A 16,062-nucleotide genomic window follows, 5' to 3' on the forward strand; every position below is an offset into this window, starting at 1 on the left:
ACATCTTTGACTACAGAAAAACAATGAAGAATTGTGCAGCCTTTTCTCCACGCGAAGACATTTCTCAGTAAAAAGACACAGAACCACCCATCCCTTTACCCAGTATGAAACTGAAACAACACACAGGAAGTTACCATGTTTACCCTCAGCTCTGGGGCCGGATCTTTCTTGGTTTTTTATGAGTTTCTCATGCTGCAGAACTCAAGTCACTCACCACGTGCAGAACTTGCCACCCCTGGAGAACCAGGTCCCCACTGCTCAGATCCAGCAGGTTCCAGCACCACTCTCAACAATTTATGAATGGAGAGTTCAAAGGATTAAAAAACCCAACAAAACCTCACAGGGTGTGCCAAAGTCAAAAATTCCTGTAGCAAGATACAGCCCAGCTAGTGTGAAAGTTGCTCAAAATATGCAAATTGCAATTTATTGTTTATGCCCACAGGACAGTGACGCTGTCATTTTGCTAGCCTTGCAGCAACAGAAGAACAGATGAAACCATTCCAAGTCCATGGTGCATATGTATCCCTTCACGAGCACGCTTACTGGGAGAAGGGCACCATTTTCAGATCCCGCTCTGCCAGAGCATGTGCCCAGTTTGGGCTTTGTGCTAGCTCAAAGGAAGCCTGCACCAGTGCGAAGGACGCTGCCTGAAGCAGCTCACAAACCTGCAGCTGGCCTCAGGAGGTACAGACGTTACAGCACCCAAACGACACTTACATGAATAAGTTTAAGTTCAAGCAGCACAAGGAGTTAAGCAGGACAGCAGTCAGTAGTTGTCCTCTGCCATCCTCCTGAATGAGCGTTTACATTCTGTTAATTACTGGTACAAGTGCAGCATCTAAAGAAAGTCTTTAATATTTCTGCTGAACCTGTCCTTCCCTTTCCAGAAGGGTGTCTCAAAAAAACAATGCGACGGGCAGTGTATTTGCTATTAAAAAGGGGCTGAAGCAGCTGCATATTGAACAGTTTATTTTAGGTATTTTCCAGGCCTGGACAGATGACCTGGTCTCCCTGGAAGAGGGCTAGCAGACTTCTCTGCCATTTAAAAACTGCTTTTGCTTGCTTGGTTTTTGTTTTCAAAAGAGGATTTCTCTTCTTTAAATAGCTTTTTAAAAGTGTATATAGCAGCAGTATGGTACAAAGATGGGGTGGGGTTTTTTCTTCACAGTACATACAGGTTAGTATTGCCACTGAAAATATGTCTTAAACAAACAAACGCCTTTAAAAACAGCATTCAGTCTGTATCACTGATCAACTCAGAGTGTTCATAAACCTTTGCAAATCCAATAGCCAGAATTTAAATAATAAAACCGGGAAGTGTTAAATATCATTCCAGAATCGGAATTACAGTAGATCCCACACTCTCCCAATGCTGGTGCTTCACCAGGCAGGTACATGCTGCTCTATATACAGAAAAAAAAACCCCAAAAGCAAACATGTTTTGTCTTAAATATACATAAATAGCAGGACTGCAGACTGGAGAGCCATGCTTGCGTTAATACTGAGTCTGTGCTGGCAGAGTCCATATCCTTCACCAAACACGGGGACAGAGGAGTCCTTCCGAGCCTGTCCGTTGTGTAGCTGGGGTTTAGCAGGATGCGTCCTAAACCCAGAGCCTGCTGCGGGTAGAGGGACGGCAGCCAGCATGCCGGGGAGTGGGGGTTCACAGCTTCTTCGTTTTATCTTTGTTTTTCTGGAGTTTAGTGTGCACCACTTTGAGAGTAGTGAGGAAGTTCCCGAGGAAGAGCAGCAGAAACGTGAAAGCCAACACAAAAACCTGAGAGGGGAGGAAGGGGAAAAAAAAACAAAAAACAAAAACACCCAAAACCAGTGAGAGCTGAGGGTACTGCTTTGGCCACATTTAAGTGAGCTCTGATGGGGCTTGGTTGGAAAATCCAGGGATCCATTAGCACGGAGATCCGAGGAGAGTAGATCATGGCCAATACAGCCACACAGCCAGCTGTGTGGGTTAACAGGAAGTATATTTTTATCATGATCATTTAAGTAGTATTTACTACTTCTTAATATTACAACATGGATTGTATTCAACACTGCTAGACTCCACCAGATAGTAAAATCAAATCATTAAGTCTAATTTAATTGATTAACATTATGCTACAAGCCCAAACAGCAGTCGCACCAGCGTGGGGGAATGCCACATTTCTGAGGGAAAGTGTTTTCCTCCTGAACAAAGTGAGCACAGAAGTTACAGCAAGATCCGACCAAAATAAAGACATCCAATTACGTGCACCACTGCACGCATGATGTGGTCCAACCTGAATCTACAGGACAGCTGGAAAAAACGTGTTTAATGGGTGACAGCAACCAAGAAAACAAGTGGAAGGATCCCTAAAAGTGGGGCAATAAAGTGGGTAACACGTTTTTGAAGTGATTCACTGCCACCATTTTTTTTGGTCATCATATTTTTGTATAGGTGACCCATAGATCAGCCATAAAGAACCACCAGCAGCTCAGCAGCCATTGCTATTAAATGTACATGAGCAATATGGAGAGAGATTCACCCACATGTATTTTCCTCCCCCTACACACTCTGCCTTTCAGTTTGTGTGGTCACCCATGGGTACAGGTTTCCCTACAGTAATTTGCATTTATTTTGAATTGTCTTGTACAGGCTCTGCACCACATCATCCCAAGATGCTCAGATGGGGTCAGATGCTCAAATATCTTTAAGGATGTGGTTAAACACCCCCTTCTCCCCATCTGTTTTTTTTCTGAGCAGAACCAACACGTACCTGCCATTCTTTGCACTCCTCATGCCTCGACAATCCAAAAAGCGTGATTGCATTATATAGCTGCCAGAACTACAAGGGAGTGGGGTGGGGGAAGCAATTTCATTACTTGCAAAAAACAAAACAACAACAACCAACCCTGAAACCCTTCAAAACATTTGCCACATGCATGTGTGACCCAAAGCAGCTTCTTATGGTGCTGCAACCGCAGTGGCAGACCCTCCCAGGCCCCGCGCCACAGGGGGAGGAACAGGATTGCCCAACAACTTACGTGCCCAAAGAACAAGAAGGGAAGGAGAAACGTCAGCCCCCGCCACATCCAGGACTGAAATCCTTCTGGATTGCAGAAGAGGCACAGTGAGCACAGAAGAGCTGCAGCCCTCCCCACCCAGACCACCCAGTAAGGGCTATTCCCGTCCTGCTCTGCAACAACCAACCAATTCAAAATACATACTTGAAAGTGTGGTAGTGGGAGGAGAAGGAGGATGGGGATGACCAAAACCTCCATCTTAATCCTCTCAAAAGCTGACAAAACTCAGAGCCCTCTGCTCCTGACCCACAGAGCCCGAGGAGGGGGATAAAAGTCTCGCTCCCCTTCCTGCCTTCAGACACGGGCAGTGGGGTGGCAGCTCTGCAAAGCTCACCCTTGGAAGGCCACAGAGCCCTCTCGCTATCACTGCATCTAAAAACCAGGCAAAAACTTTGCAAAGGAAGTACTGCAGAAAACCTCACCTACTGTAAGGTCCAAGTGGTTTCTCTCCCCCAGAGCACGGAGTCTGTAAAGGCAGCCCCTCTGATAATAATACTGTAGGAACTGAACACAACCTGGAGGAGAGAGAAAACATCATCACGTTGGCTATTCAAGTGGTATGATAAACGTATCAAACTATTTTAATAATGTTTAATCCAATAGCATTTAGTTGTTTATATTTCTACACTGCATATTTGGATGCTGTCTTTATATTCCTACAGTTTAATACGCCGGTATTTACCAAGGAGAGGTGGTTTTTTCTCAGCACATAAGATACAAAACTATTTTATCCTGTGAATTAGCAAGGTAAAATATACTCACTCTGAAATATTGAAAATGCTAAAAATTGACTGCGAAACATCTGATACATGAGTCCATCTGGCCTGAAAGCAAAATACAAAGGAGGTCTATTTGTTTAATAAAAAGCATACGATGCTGTGCCCTCCCCCTTCACCGCCAAGCTGGATCCCATTAGCAAATGAAGCAAGCAGCTGGTACCCAGCCCTCTCCACCCCATTGGGAGCCCAGAGAGGGTGCTACGGCCACACATCACAACTCTGGCACATAGGAAACGCTCTCATAGATTGGATTTCCCCTCCCAACATGTGTAAGTGCTGCCCCCCCCTGCCCCTTATTATTTGCTTATCGCAGTATTCTCTAGGCAGCAATCAAGGCCATTCAGCAACATCTGCATCAAGAATCCAAGTGGCGGAGCAGGTGGTGGCCATGCTCCTTATCCTAAGGGCAGTTCAGGATAGACAGAGGACGGTGGACCTTCTGCTCTAGTCGCTGTCATCCCCTCACAGATTCAAGAGCAGAAACATTTGCCATTTTAAAATAATTTTGAACTAATCAGTTCGTGCCAAAGTTGAGACAGGTTGCACAGGGGCTGTGTGCAGGGCTCATCGCTGTGGTGTGTGACCAACACCACCACCCGCTGGAAGGTAACTTGCATTTTTGGCTTTATACTCTGTAATCTGGGTTCAGTAAAAGCACCAAAGTTCAATTTGTAGTGTCCTCCCTCTAAAGCTAAGAGCTGCTTGTTTGCTTAGTTACACAGAGAGGAATCGGGAGACTTGCAGAGATTTTGCTACTGTCAGCGCAGCTACGACTTAGGGTTTGGGTTTCTTTCTGTTTTTTTAAATCAGCAATGTAAATACAAACATGCAGCGTTGTATTTATCATTGAAAACATCTGTAACATCAGACAAATACCAAATCTGATGCTTTGCCATGTGCCTGTGTGGCTACAGCTTTGCAGTCATGCTGGATTTAAATGCTCAGATGATGCAAACACTGTGAAACAGGCTTGAAGCACCTCGAGCAGGCAAGAGCAGACTCACCACGTTAACATTACTCCAGACAGGAATGTGGAAACGTAGTGATGAGACACCCACCAGCCTTTGATCCTGAACAGAAAAAAATGTGGTAGTTAGATGAGAAACATGGATTTTAGCATTGTAACTCTGGCTTTACAGACAAAAAATTATCCTGACCCGAGGGAAAAGGAAGGACAGGGAACAAAATAGTCAACTCAAGCAAAAGGAGTGTTACGGAGCACTGTCCTGGCAATCTGGCTTAGCTGGGGCCACAAATCCGTGACTGGTGGAGGGAGGCTCAGGACTAGGGCACGTCTCACGTGCTCCCACGAGCTCTCCAGCACAGCAAGCAGCAGCCCCTGCAGCGTGAGGCACCACGGTGACTAATGATGCACAAGTTTCAGCCCACACACCCTTTCTTCCGTGCCATGCCAATAAGTGACGTTTCCAAGTCCTTCCTATGAGGTGGCTGTTTCTTTCAGGCACAGATGCCGCAGAAGGCTCAGAAAATGACAGTGAAGTGAGCAAAGGCTGTAGTGAGGCAGAATCAAGAAGTGAAGAGCTGCCCCAGGGATGGTGCTGCCTTGGAAACTAAGCCAGCACGATGAGGTGTTTCCGACCAGAGGTGTGCAACCTCCAACACCAGACGCACCCAAGTCACTGTGACCAACCTCTGTGGATGCAGCCTGGGCTCGGACCTTTCTCTACTGGCCTCAGGCAGGAGACTTTACATCCCCACACTTTGTTCTTTCCTCTTCACCTCTGGCCCCATAGCACTGCCCCCCTCTCTGGCAAGCACCCCAAAACAAGACATCACACCCACAGCAGCCCCAGGGACAGCCACACTTAGAGAAGAGACTGCTGCATCCCTGCTGCCTGTCATTAATGCTGGGAACTGTGTCCCTAAGCAGCTCCCAGAAATCCACCCATCTTTAAGATTTTGCCCCTCTGGCAAAGCAGGAAGGCCCTGATTTTCCCACTGCACGTGCCACACCGGTGCCGGCCTCCAGGCACAAACTCCCTCTTGCATCAGGAGTGGGGACCACGAGCATCCAGCCAGCAATGCCAAGACTCCCAGAAACCCTCCCAGCCCCATTTCAAGGAGATCATGGAAGCATCTGGCTTCAGAGAGGGAAGCAACTGGCTGAATCACAGAGCCATGAGCTGCTCCCAGCCGATCATTAGATATTGATAGTTTATTAGGACAACACCGACTCCTGCCACTAACACACATGCTGGTCCACCCCTGTACAAGCACTGTTACAAGGAAGCGTCCAAGTTCTCTGTGCAGCATCCAGAGTGAGGATGTGTGCGGGAAGCTGGGCTAATGCAATGCTAGCTGCTTGAAAGGTAGCAAATGAGACAAGTCAATTAATTAATGCAACAGGGAGCTGCAGCAGCCACTCAGCCAGCAGCTGGGAAGAGATGTAGTGAATGCTGCCGAGGACACGCAGCCAGCAGGTTCTTGCTAAAATATAAACACAAATGCAAACTCGAGCAACTTCTTGACTCAGACCTAAGGGAGATCCTGCAGGAGCAATTGGCAGGACCTCAGCACCCTGCCTGAGGGTACCCCTACTAAAGACTGTCACCAAGAAATGAGGGTTTGGAGTAAAGATCAACTTTCCATTAACTCATCCCAGGGTTTTACTTGTGTTCCCAGTTCTGTATACAGTTAACCCCCAACCACCAACTCTCCCTCGATACAACTAGTTGCACAGAGCCAGTACCTCGGGCTGCTCCTTTCACCAAAAGCACACACACACTTACACCCCAGACCATATCTACAACCACCCCATAGCTACCAAAAATATCCCATCACTTTGGACCAAGAGCTTATGCACTTTCAGGAACTGCACCTTCCTCTCCCCCCCAAACTTCTGCCCTTGGAAGCAACCAGGGAGGGGGCTGGAGACAAGAAACTTTACAAGAGAGGCATCAGCATCTCATATTTGCTGGGCTCCAGTGCCAAGCTGAATCCCCTTTTGTTGCTCGTTTTTCTTTTAAGGACATTTCATGCTTTAGTTTTTTTGCAGGTGGCATGGTACCTTGATCCATTGCTAATGAGAATGCTTTCCCGTATCGTCAGTGTGCAGTAATACCAGACCAACAGAAAGTTAAACACTTCATCTGTCACCCTGTTAAACAGAAAAAACATGCAGTGAAAAAAAAAAAAAAAGTTCTGTTAATTATAAAAATACATTCCAAAAAAAATCCCTGTTTTTCATCCCTCCCCTTAGGCGAGCGAACACCTGCCCCAATGAGGCCACAGCCACAAAGCCCCAAGTCCTGAACGTCTCTGCCCCACATGCAGAACTGCACACACTGGCAGCACCGCCAGGCTCAGCCCTCTCCTCCGGGAAGTTCCTCCCAGTGCAACACTGCAGATCTTGAGCCGATAAGCAGGTATGCAGAGATGACATTAATTCCTTCTGAAGGAGAGAAAGCACCATGGAAGCAGCAGATGATCCAATTTAGAGAGGCATTTCCAGGCTAATTCAATGAGGAGATTCCATAAGATCTATATAAATCCAATCAACTAAAAGAGCAGAAGAGCATTACACCCTGGGGGGGAACCCAAAACTTTATTTTGCCATTTACAACCCCCTGAATCCAAGGGGATATGGGGCAGCCGCCACATACAGCAGCATCGTTCCCTGGTATGATCCTGCATTCACCCAGACCTGCAGAGACCCCAGCAGAAGCGCCTAGCTCCAACACCTTCCCATTTTTTAAGGAAAATTGAATAGTAGAAGCTTGTTGGTGCTCAGGCATTTTATCACAACCTAGAGATAACGTGTCAGGTCTGATCACTTCATGCAAATCCTCTCTTGCTGCTGCCTTCGCAACCCCATCGCTGCAGCACTGTGCTGGTCCCTGCCTGGGACAACCAACTGCTACTTCCCAAGCACAGCATGATGCCAGAAAACCAACAGATCAGGAAACACGATGCTGGACTTCTCTTAGTTACAAGAGACTCCAAAAAAAGTTAAACAAGGAAAAGCAAGTAACTAAAATACAGGTCCTGCCAGTGTTGAAGAAGAGGTGCAGAAGCTGTCCTGCTGCCCAGCTGCCAGAGCCTGTCTCACTGTCCTTCACAGAAGGTAAGTTAGTTCAAACGCAGCACATTTTTATTCCAAATACTTCACTAAAAGTAAAAACGCAGCTTACCTGTAGTGGAGAATAAACCTGCAGGCAACAGCCCCGAGTAACAAGATTATTGTCAGATAAAGCTTGAACTTCTCATACTCATCCTTGTAGGCAAATCTGGAAGGGAACAGCCACTGTTTATAAACACAAATGGGTGTTTTACTGGAAGGTGGCTCCACTTTTTCCAAACCAGATATAAATCCACATGCCAAGCCCAGAGACAGAGGTTTTGCTTGAAACATTTAGAAAACGAGCGCATGGCGGCGAAAGCAGCGTTCTGCCTGCAGGGTCCATCTAGGCTGCACAGCTATTATGCTGCAAGACAGTGGCTTACGTCCCTAAGAGCTGGTTTCTCAGCTGGCATGATAAGATTGAAAAAATAAAATTTTTAAAAAATCCATTTTCTAGAGCACCATATGCCTCAAAGTTGCAATACCATTTTTCATTGAAAAAAAGCCAAACCACCAAACCCTTACAAATTGAGGCAACAGGCTGGGCTTAAAAGCAAGTGATAGACTGAATCCATCAGTTACACTAAATGTTCCAGGCCCCATGTCATGGTCTAGACTTGCCCACCCTCAACATTCCATCTTTTATCAGATCTATGAGAAACCCATTCCTGCCTCTGGACTCCAGCCCATTCCCACAGCTGGCCCCAGGGAAACCCAAATCCGCAGGCAGGGAAACGCTCACTTACTTCGCTTGGTTACTGAGGAGAGTTACATTCACGTTTCCCAGCACCAGATTTAAGTACAAGCTGGAAGAGAAAAAACAAGAGCAGACCCAAGCAAGTAATTTTATTTGAACACCACAGCATGACCTAAATTGGAGCTGATGAGACTGGTGTCTCTGCCTAAGACACGTTTGCTGTTGGTTTTTAATTACAGCAAACTGGAGAGAGACTATAGAAAAGAATTTAAATGTGGAAAGATTGCTCAGCATTTCCCAGAAGTCAGTGAAAAAGTTTACTTTCTGGTCCCTTTTCTGCACTACAGTCTAAGGGTGAGATATGTAGTTTGCACTGTCCAAAATCCAAAATAACGGGGAGAAACTGGAAGAAAAGTTTCTGATCCAAACTCCCAAGGGGCTGCAGTGTCACACAGCCTTTGACAAGTGAAAGAAATCTGTCCTAGCAACCAACTGAAGCTAAGTATGACTTAAGTCAGTTGAAAACACTATTGAAAAAAAAAATTTTTTGTGCTAATTTAGTCTTTAAAAATTTAGCACAGGAGAACATCCGTGTGAAACAGTGAATCTCATGATCTCTCACCAGTGCAGGGTTACTTTTGTTTCAGCAAGAAAACCTGCACTGCCTACACGCAGCACATTTACATACACTGCCAGCTCATGAATACTGTGCACAACTGACGCAGCAGCTCAGCAAGACGTTTATGACTAATCTCGTTTTATATGTATTTCTTCAACATGCCCATTATCCTTTGGGAACAACACCGCTGAGAACGCTTAAACCACCAGCCCCCCCTGGAGCGCACGGGTCTTGCCGGTGAAGCACGCACCCGTTCTTCTTCGGCAAGTAGGCTTCCATGTCAAAGAAGGCATTTTGCCTCTCCTTGATCTGGCTGCTGATCTCTTGAATGAGGGCAAACTCTTCAGGACTTGCTCTAGGCTTGCACCTGCAAGAACACAGAAACAAAGAGATTCCCCCTTTGTGCTTTTACCTCCTTTTGATTCAAAGGAAAAGAGCGTTGCCATAAAATCCACGCCGTTAAAAAGATAACTGTGGGAGAGTTGATGCCGTCACGCGCTTTGCTCCTGTGTTTCTGCAGCACCACTTGAATTGCCATGATTTTATTTCACTGTTGTCAGTTATTTCAAGCAGCTGGTTTATAAATCGGCTTCTCTTTTCAGCTCAGCGCAGTGACAGGATCGTCTACTTCTTCCTAGCAGAGCACTTAGGGAAAATTCTGCTTTTTTGCAGGAAATCCTTCCACTCTGGGAACTTTGCGCATGGTTTCAGGCACTGCCCTTGCAGAGGCTGCAGCTCTTCAGGCATGAAGTGTTTCAGGACGTAACACAGTGCATAGCTGATGATTTACCGACAAACTGCGGTTTTACCAATTAACGCAAAACAGAGCAATGCACAGCGGTGTTAGCAACCCACGGTGCTGGAGATGGTGTGCTCAGACCTGTACACAAGGAATTTAGCCTGTGGCTCCTGGGGATCAGCTGAGCAGCCAGAGACTGCTACCTCCTGTAAACCCACCCAGGAGTAAGGTACCACCTTCGGGTTTCAAGGATTGACGCCACTCTTCCAGCACACGGCTTATGGAGCAAAGCTTTGCTCACCTAGCAAAACAGGAGGACCAAAAGTTGTGCAGTGCTGCAGCACATGGCACGGACCACAAGGATGTGGACCCAAACAGGCTTCCTCAAAGATCTTCTTTCTTTACAGGACTCCATCATTTTACCTGGCTGTTATAGATGGAGACGACTCAAGAGTAATGAGCAAAACTAGCATTGCAACACAAACTGTGTATTAAAATGCTAAAAATCCAAACATTTTAGCCCTTTGGGAAGGAAAAACATCCCATCCCTGCCTCCTCCACCCTCCAGGTCTCCCATTACCGTTGCAAGCTGTGCTTCAGATCCCTTAGTGTCTTCTTCTGCCGGTGTATGGAGCTGCTGCAGGCTGTCTGCAAGCTGGTGACTTCTTCCAGTTTCTGCCTGTAAACTTTGTGTGTTTCCTGCAGGAGAAGAGGGGATGATCAGTAGGAAGGGCCCTTCTAGGTTACACACTGCGTTTGCTCCTCACCTCTGAAGGAAGCAAGCAAAACCCTTGGGTTTTGGGGAGTCAGCAGGCACCCCTGCAAACAAGCAAGGACGGGGCCAAAGCAGCGCAGATCCAGCACGGCTTAAATGGACCATAATGAAATTCCTGCAAAAGGAAGAGCATCCTCTCTACGCTCATCTCATTTTCTCTTTCTAACAAGCCTTCCCGCTCAGGAGCTCCTCATTCCCATCCTACCCTGTAACAAAGCCACTAATCCTCAGCTTGATCCCAATCTGTCCCCATCAAACGGGTGGCCAAATCACAGAGCAGGAACACCAACTTCACAGCCAGATTAAATCTGGGGAAAGAAGACAACAGATGAAGACCCAGAGGAGAAAAAAATACAAATAACAAAAAAAAACCCCATACCACCAAACCAGCCACAAATCCATGCCTGGGGGTTCAGATGCCTCCGGGCCACCGCTGCCATCTCAACCCCATGTATGTTGAAGCAACCTTCTGCCCCATGCTCTGGTTCAACCCATCTCCTCCCTGTGGCATTAGATGTTCCTCAACGGAAACTTCTTTATTACAGATTATTGATCCCCTGAACCCCCCAGTAAGCATCTGACTGGCCGTAACGAGAACGTGCTAACCAACTGCAGAGGCGCCTCTGCTCGGGAATCAACGTGCTCTGCTCTTCTGCCCTTTGCAATGATTTCACCACCTTCTCAAGTGCAGGGAGACCTCAGACCTAACCAGGCACCAAGCAATGACCTCTGGGCAAATGTTAACATCTATGCCTTGGAAAACAAAGAGTTTGCAGAGTTAGTGCCAAGAGAAGGCGCAGGTTAAACAGCTATTTGTATGGCTGCTTTATCTACCGGCACATCAAGGACCACAGAAAACTAGCCCTGGTTTTCCCAGAGCATAAACATGGTGGCAAAACCATACAAAATGAATCTTTGCTCTCCTCCTCTTTAGGATGTGCTGGTAGCTGTTCATTATTTACAAGAGCAATGCAAAACAAGCTCTGGTATCCAATTAAAAAACCTTAATAACCAAACTAACCACATTCAGGCACTGCAGGTCTCATCGTTTCAGGATTGGGTTAGCTTTGCTTAGCACGGGCAGGACTTCAGGGCTCCCTGGATCGCACACTAACTCATTTTGTTTCTCTAGATGTCACACAACAGCATCTTCTAAAAGGCTGGTTCAAAGGATGTAAGAAGCTCTTTGCCAAAAAAGTGTTCAAGTATTTACTGGAAACGCAAACAGGTCAGTTGAGAGCTGGTAAATTCAACCACTAGCCAAAAACATCAGGATAACGATTTCAAAATGACGCTGGGACTTAGAATAACATAATGTTTGCTAGTAGCGAAGTTATTCATCAAGAGGCAACTGCTTACAAAGGGGACCCACAGGGAGTTTCAGCACTGTCTTTACATTAACATACATAACCCACAGGGCAAATAGCTGCTTGGAGGGTCAGGTCTGGCCACAGCCCTCTCTCCAGGTAGGAAACACGTGCTGAAAAACAAAAGGCCCCAGCACCCAGGACAGGAGCATTTTTGCCCTGAGTTAAAGAGCTCCCAGCAGAGCTGTCAGTGTTGTCTCTGCACAGTTTACAAGATTTACGGTGCCGGGAGCCGTGACTGCCTGATGGGAATTGCACTGCCTCGTTGCCCACGGACCAGGGGTGGGCAGCAGCTCTGGCCCACGCCGCAACTGCTTTACGTTTTCTGTAGGTACCCCACAGTCTGTTTTCCATTGCACTTGCAACAGCCCCGCTTGTGGTCAGCACTTAGTCGTTTGCAGGACTTAAAGCACATTTACGGGGAGCCCTGGCAGGGCTTTTTCCTAATCAAAATCTGGTTTACACGATCACACCCAGGGTTTAAATTAACAGCCTGTTGCAAGGCAACTTGCGTTTTCCCATGTCCCTGCCCCACAACTGCAATGCCCCACGGCCCCAAGCTCTTTTCTCAGGCTGCTGCTCCAGGGACAAGGCACTGCAACTCAAACAACAAAAAACTGCAGATGTGGCTGGTTAGAAGTGATTTGCAAACCTGGATGTCCCCCCACCCCATCTCACAACTGGTGCCCACTGCCCCAAGGGGATGCTCAGTGGCAGCATCAGCCTCTTCGAAGCCCCTCAAGTCAGCGCTCCCCAAATCCAAGCCCTGTGCCAGCCACCCAGCACGTCTGTGGCAGGAGCTATGACCAGAGTCCAAGGTCCTCTTCTGCAGGAGGAGGACACAGCCCCTGACCCAGAACTTAAAACACAGTTCTAAAATACAAGACAGGGCAGGAGCGCAATGAAACCGGGATCCTTTTGCCCCACGGGGCCGGCACTGCCCTTGACGCACAAAAAATATCTGCCCACCATCAATTTTTTTTCCCCGCTGACATTGCACAAGAGACACTTTTAGTGGTGGTGACCAAAGTACCTTGGAAAACACCAACAGGGAGCTCCACCAAAATGTGAGCTGCAGCAGCCACAGACCAGTACCTCCAGCCAGAGATGAGAGTCAGGGCAGCCAAAACGGGTGCTGAAAGGGTGTGATGCAGGTGTGGAGGGGATGCGGGGGGTCAAGTTGCTGCTGGAAAAACCAGGCTCCTCAAGAGCAAAAGATGCTGTATGTCCAAAAAGCCACGTGCAAGGGCAAGCACAAGCGGACACCCACATCAAGGTACTTTCTTACTGAAGAGCTGGGTTTTAACACATCACGGTTTGACTTGAGTCTGGTTCAGGAGCACAGAACCTTCCCCCAAAGCACATTTAAGCACCACCAGCATCTCACAGGGCTGGAGCACAGTCACGTCCTCATGACAGCACCACATTCTGCTCTTCTGCAACACCATGTCCAGGTACAAACTCCATGTGTAAGCCCTGAAACTCTTGGATCATGGACATGAGGGTCATGGATGTTATTCCAGTTTTTCACCTGTATGTTACTAACCACTGGGCAATGACACCTCGTGCCACCAGCAGCTGCCACCCCATCAGTGGCATTTCTACTTTCCTTTTACAGATGGGGAAACTGAGGCAGGGGTCAGTTGCTACATTTTGCTGTGGTTTAGGCCAGACTTAAGCAGCACGTACAGCAACCAAGTGATCAACAAACCCATGCCAGCTGGTGCTCACCCCAGCACCCAACCACCACCTTTCCTCCTGTTAACAAACCGACCACCTGAACTGATTTTTAATTAAGACAACGAGCTCACTTCTGTTTGCAGCTCCCGTTGTGTGGAAGAGCCTGGAAGAGGCTAAAAGCCACGCAGAGCAAGAACAGCCTCTCACGTTTGCAGAGTGGCTGGAAGATTTCAAGCACGTGTACAGGTGCAGCACGGATGACATACAGGGAAAGGAAGGTTTCTGGAGATCGAAGCATTTTGCATTTTTCAGGAACAGCTCCCAGCCCCTGCTCCAAGGTCCTGCTGTCCCTCGAGGCACTTTTGTGAGATGGAAAAGCAGCGTTTGAAATCCTCCTATCCCCTCGCTGGGAATGAAGCTGCGGATAGGAGATGCTGGCAGCACAGGTGATACTTGCATCTACGTGCCGTGCTACTGGCACACAAAACACCAGGTCCCCACTGTCCCCCCAGCGGGGGGAGCCACGGCCCGCCCCCCCCCCCCCCGGCTGCCTCATCAGACGGCCCCGGGGCACGACCGTGCTTTGCTGCGGGGCGCCCCGCAGGCTCGTAGCACCTGCCTGGAGAGCTCCCAGGGCACGGCGGCTGTTCGGGGGTGCTGTGCAGGGATGCGCACCCACGCAAGGCTGTGCTTCGTGCACCGGGCGCCGTGCCGTGCACGCATGGCCCCGCCGGGCACAGCCCACCCGGGCGCCCCCCGGGCGCAGCGCGGCGGGGCTGAGCCTCCCGCACCCCGACAGCGCTATGCCGGGGTGGGAAGGGTCCCCCGCTCCTTGCAATGCCCCCTCCCAGCCCGGGCAAGCCGCGGGGCGAGCCCCGCGCAGCAAAGCGGTGCAAAGCCGAGCCGGGGACGGCAGCGCAACGCGAGAGGAGCGGCGGCCGCGGAGTCGGGGGGGAGGGGGGACAGGCGGGGGCGATGAGCGGCGCCGGGCCCCCCGCCTCACCTGGAGCTGCCGGAACTCCTTCTCCAGCTCCCGCCACTCGCCGCGGCACCGCTCCAGCTGCAGCCTCATGGCGCGGCGCCCGCCCCGCCGCTACCGCCGCCGGCGCCAGCCCGCACCCGGGCCCGCGGGCCACGTGCGCCCCTGACGTCAGCGCGCGCGGGGCTGGGCGCGGCGCCGTGGCGGCGCGCGCGCCGCCCCGCCCCGCCCCGTCCTCCGTCCTCCGCCCTCCGCCCGCCGGAGGCGAGCGCTGCCTGCTGTCGGCGCTCCCGGTGGCTTCGTGAGGTGCCCCGCGCCCCCCGCCGGTCCCTTCGCGTTGTGGAAGCGCTCCATGGGACCGCGGGCAGAGATTAAACCCGAACGCCCTCCGTGTGGCGCTGGCGGAGCCGCGGGGACGGTCCCCTCGGAGGGAGCTGCTGGCTGAGGCGAGCGCACACCTGGGCTGCGGCCGCACAGCCCACCTGCCGGGGGCCGGGCCACAGCGGGCCTTTGATGCCAGGAAGAGAAAATGATCAGGAGATTCCTGATTATTTTATTTTTTTTTTACTATTAGGGTAATAACTCGCTTGGTAGCAGGGCTGGCAAATGGGGAGCGGGGGCTGGTATGCATATTCCTTTTCATACATGTGTGGGTGGACACCTGAAATGCAGGCGATGACCTGCTGCCTGCCTCTGCGCTCGTTTTCCAGAGAAACCTGCTCAGAACTTGTGGTGTTTGGGGATTTCTGCTGATTTAAGAACCACCAACCACAGGGATATTGCGTTGTCCCTTCAGCTCCTCCAGAGAGGTCCATGATTGTCCAAAGATCAAATGTGTTGTGGCAGGCCTTGATAATCTTGAAGTAGAATAATAAACTAGTAAACATAGTATAAATGTCACAGGAGTTTACTATGTATTAAATTTTCCCCAGATTGCAGCATTTGTCCACAATCTTGTGCAAGAGGACCTTATGTTACAGGAAGCCTGTATTTTGGATTACAGAAGAATCGCATGTCAAATCACAGCTTTAATTCTGTGCTGGATACATGCTGAAACTTTCCAGTTCATCACAAGGTTGGAGTATTCCCTACACACAAAATTATTTTTCCTTCCCATGTGAAAATAATCTCTCCATCTTTACTCTGCCGTCTCAGCTCGGTTTCTCACAGAGCCACCCCTAAGATGTAGCTGCATTTGTTTAGGGCTTCCTCTGCTCATTATGTCACACTCTGAACTGAGCACATTCCACTGAGCAGGAAGTGGTTAAGATGTAGCTGCAGAGGCT

The 16,062-nt window shown here is 49.1% G+C and overlaps 1 protein-coding gene across 4 annotated transcripts; it reads right to left on the reverse strand.

The window, feature by feature from the left end:
* Positions 1-387: 387 nt before the first annotated feature.
* On the reverse strand, positions 388-14,991 carry TMEM120B (transmembrane protein 120B). 4 transcript variants are annotated; one of them, XM_080370477.1, is made up of 12 exons: positions 14,801-14,986; positions 10,556-10,674; positions 9,487-9,603; positions 8,667-8,726; positions 7,991-8,086; positions 6,868-6,957; positions 4,844-4,909; positions 3,823-3,884; positions 3,483-3,575; positions 3,022-3,086; positions 2,750-2,822; positions 388-1,777 (listed from the first exon to the last, which is right to left on the reverse strand). In XM_080370477.1, the coding sequence occupies exons 1-12, from the start codon at positions 14,867-14,869 to the stop codon at positions 1,701-1,703; spliced, it is 987 nt and encodes a 328-aa protein (XP_080226603.1). In that variant the 5' UTR covers positions 14,870-14,986; the 3' UTR covers positions 388-1,700. The 4 variants fall into 4 exon arrangements, 3 of the variants coding, with proteins under 3 accessions (XP_080226603.1, XP_080226602.1, XP_080226601.1); XM_080370476.1 differs by having other exon boundaries at positions 2,754-2,822; positions 14,801-14,981; XR_013924634.1 differs by having other exon boundaries at positions 2,754-3,086; positions 14,801-14,991.
* Positions 14,992-16,062: the final 1,071 nt, after the last annotated feature.

Source organism: Falco punctatus, assembly GCF_963210335.1.
Source record: "Falco punctatus genome assembly, chromosome: 1".
Taxonomy (NCBI): Eukaryota; Metazoa; Chordata; class Aves; order Falconiformes; family Falconidae; genus Falco; species Falco punctatus.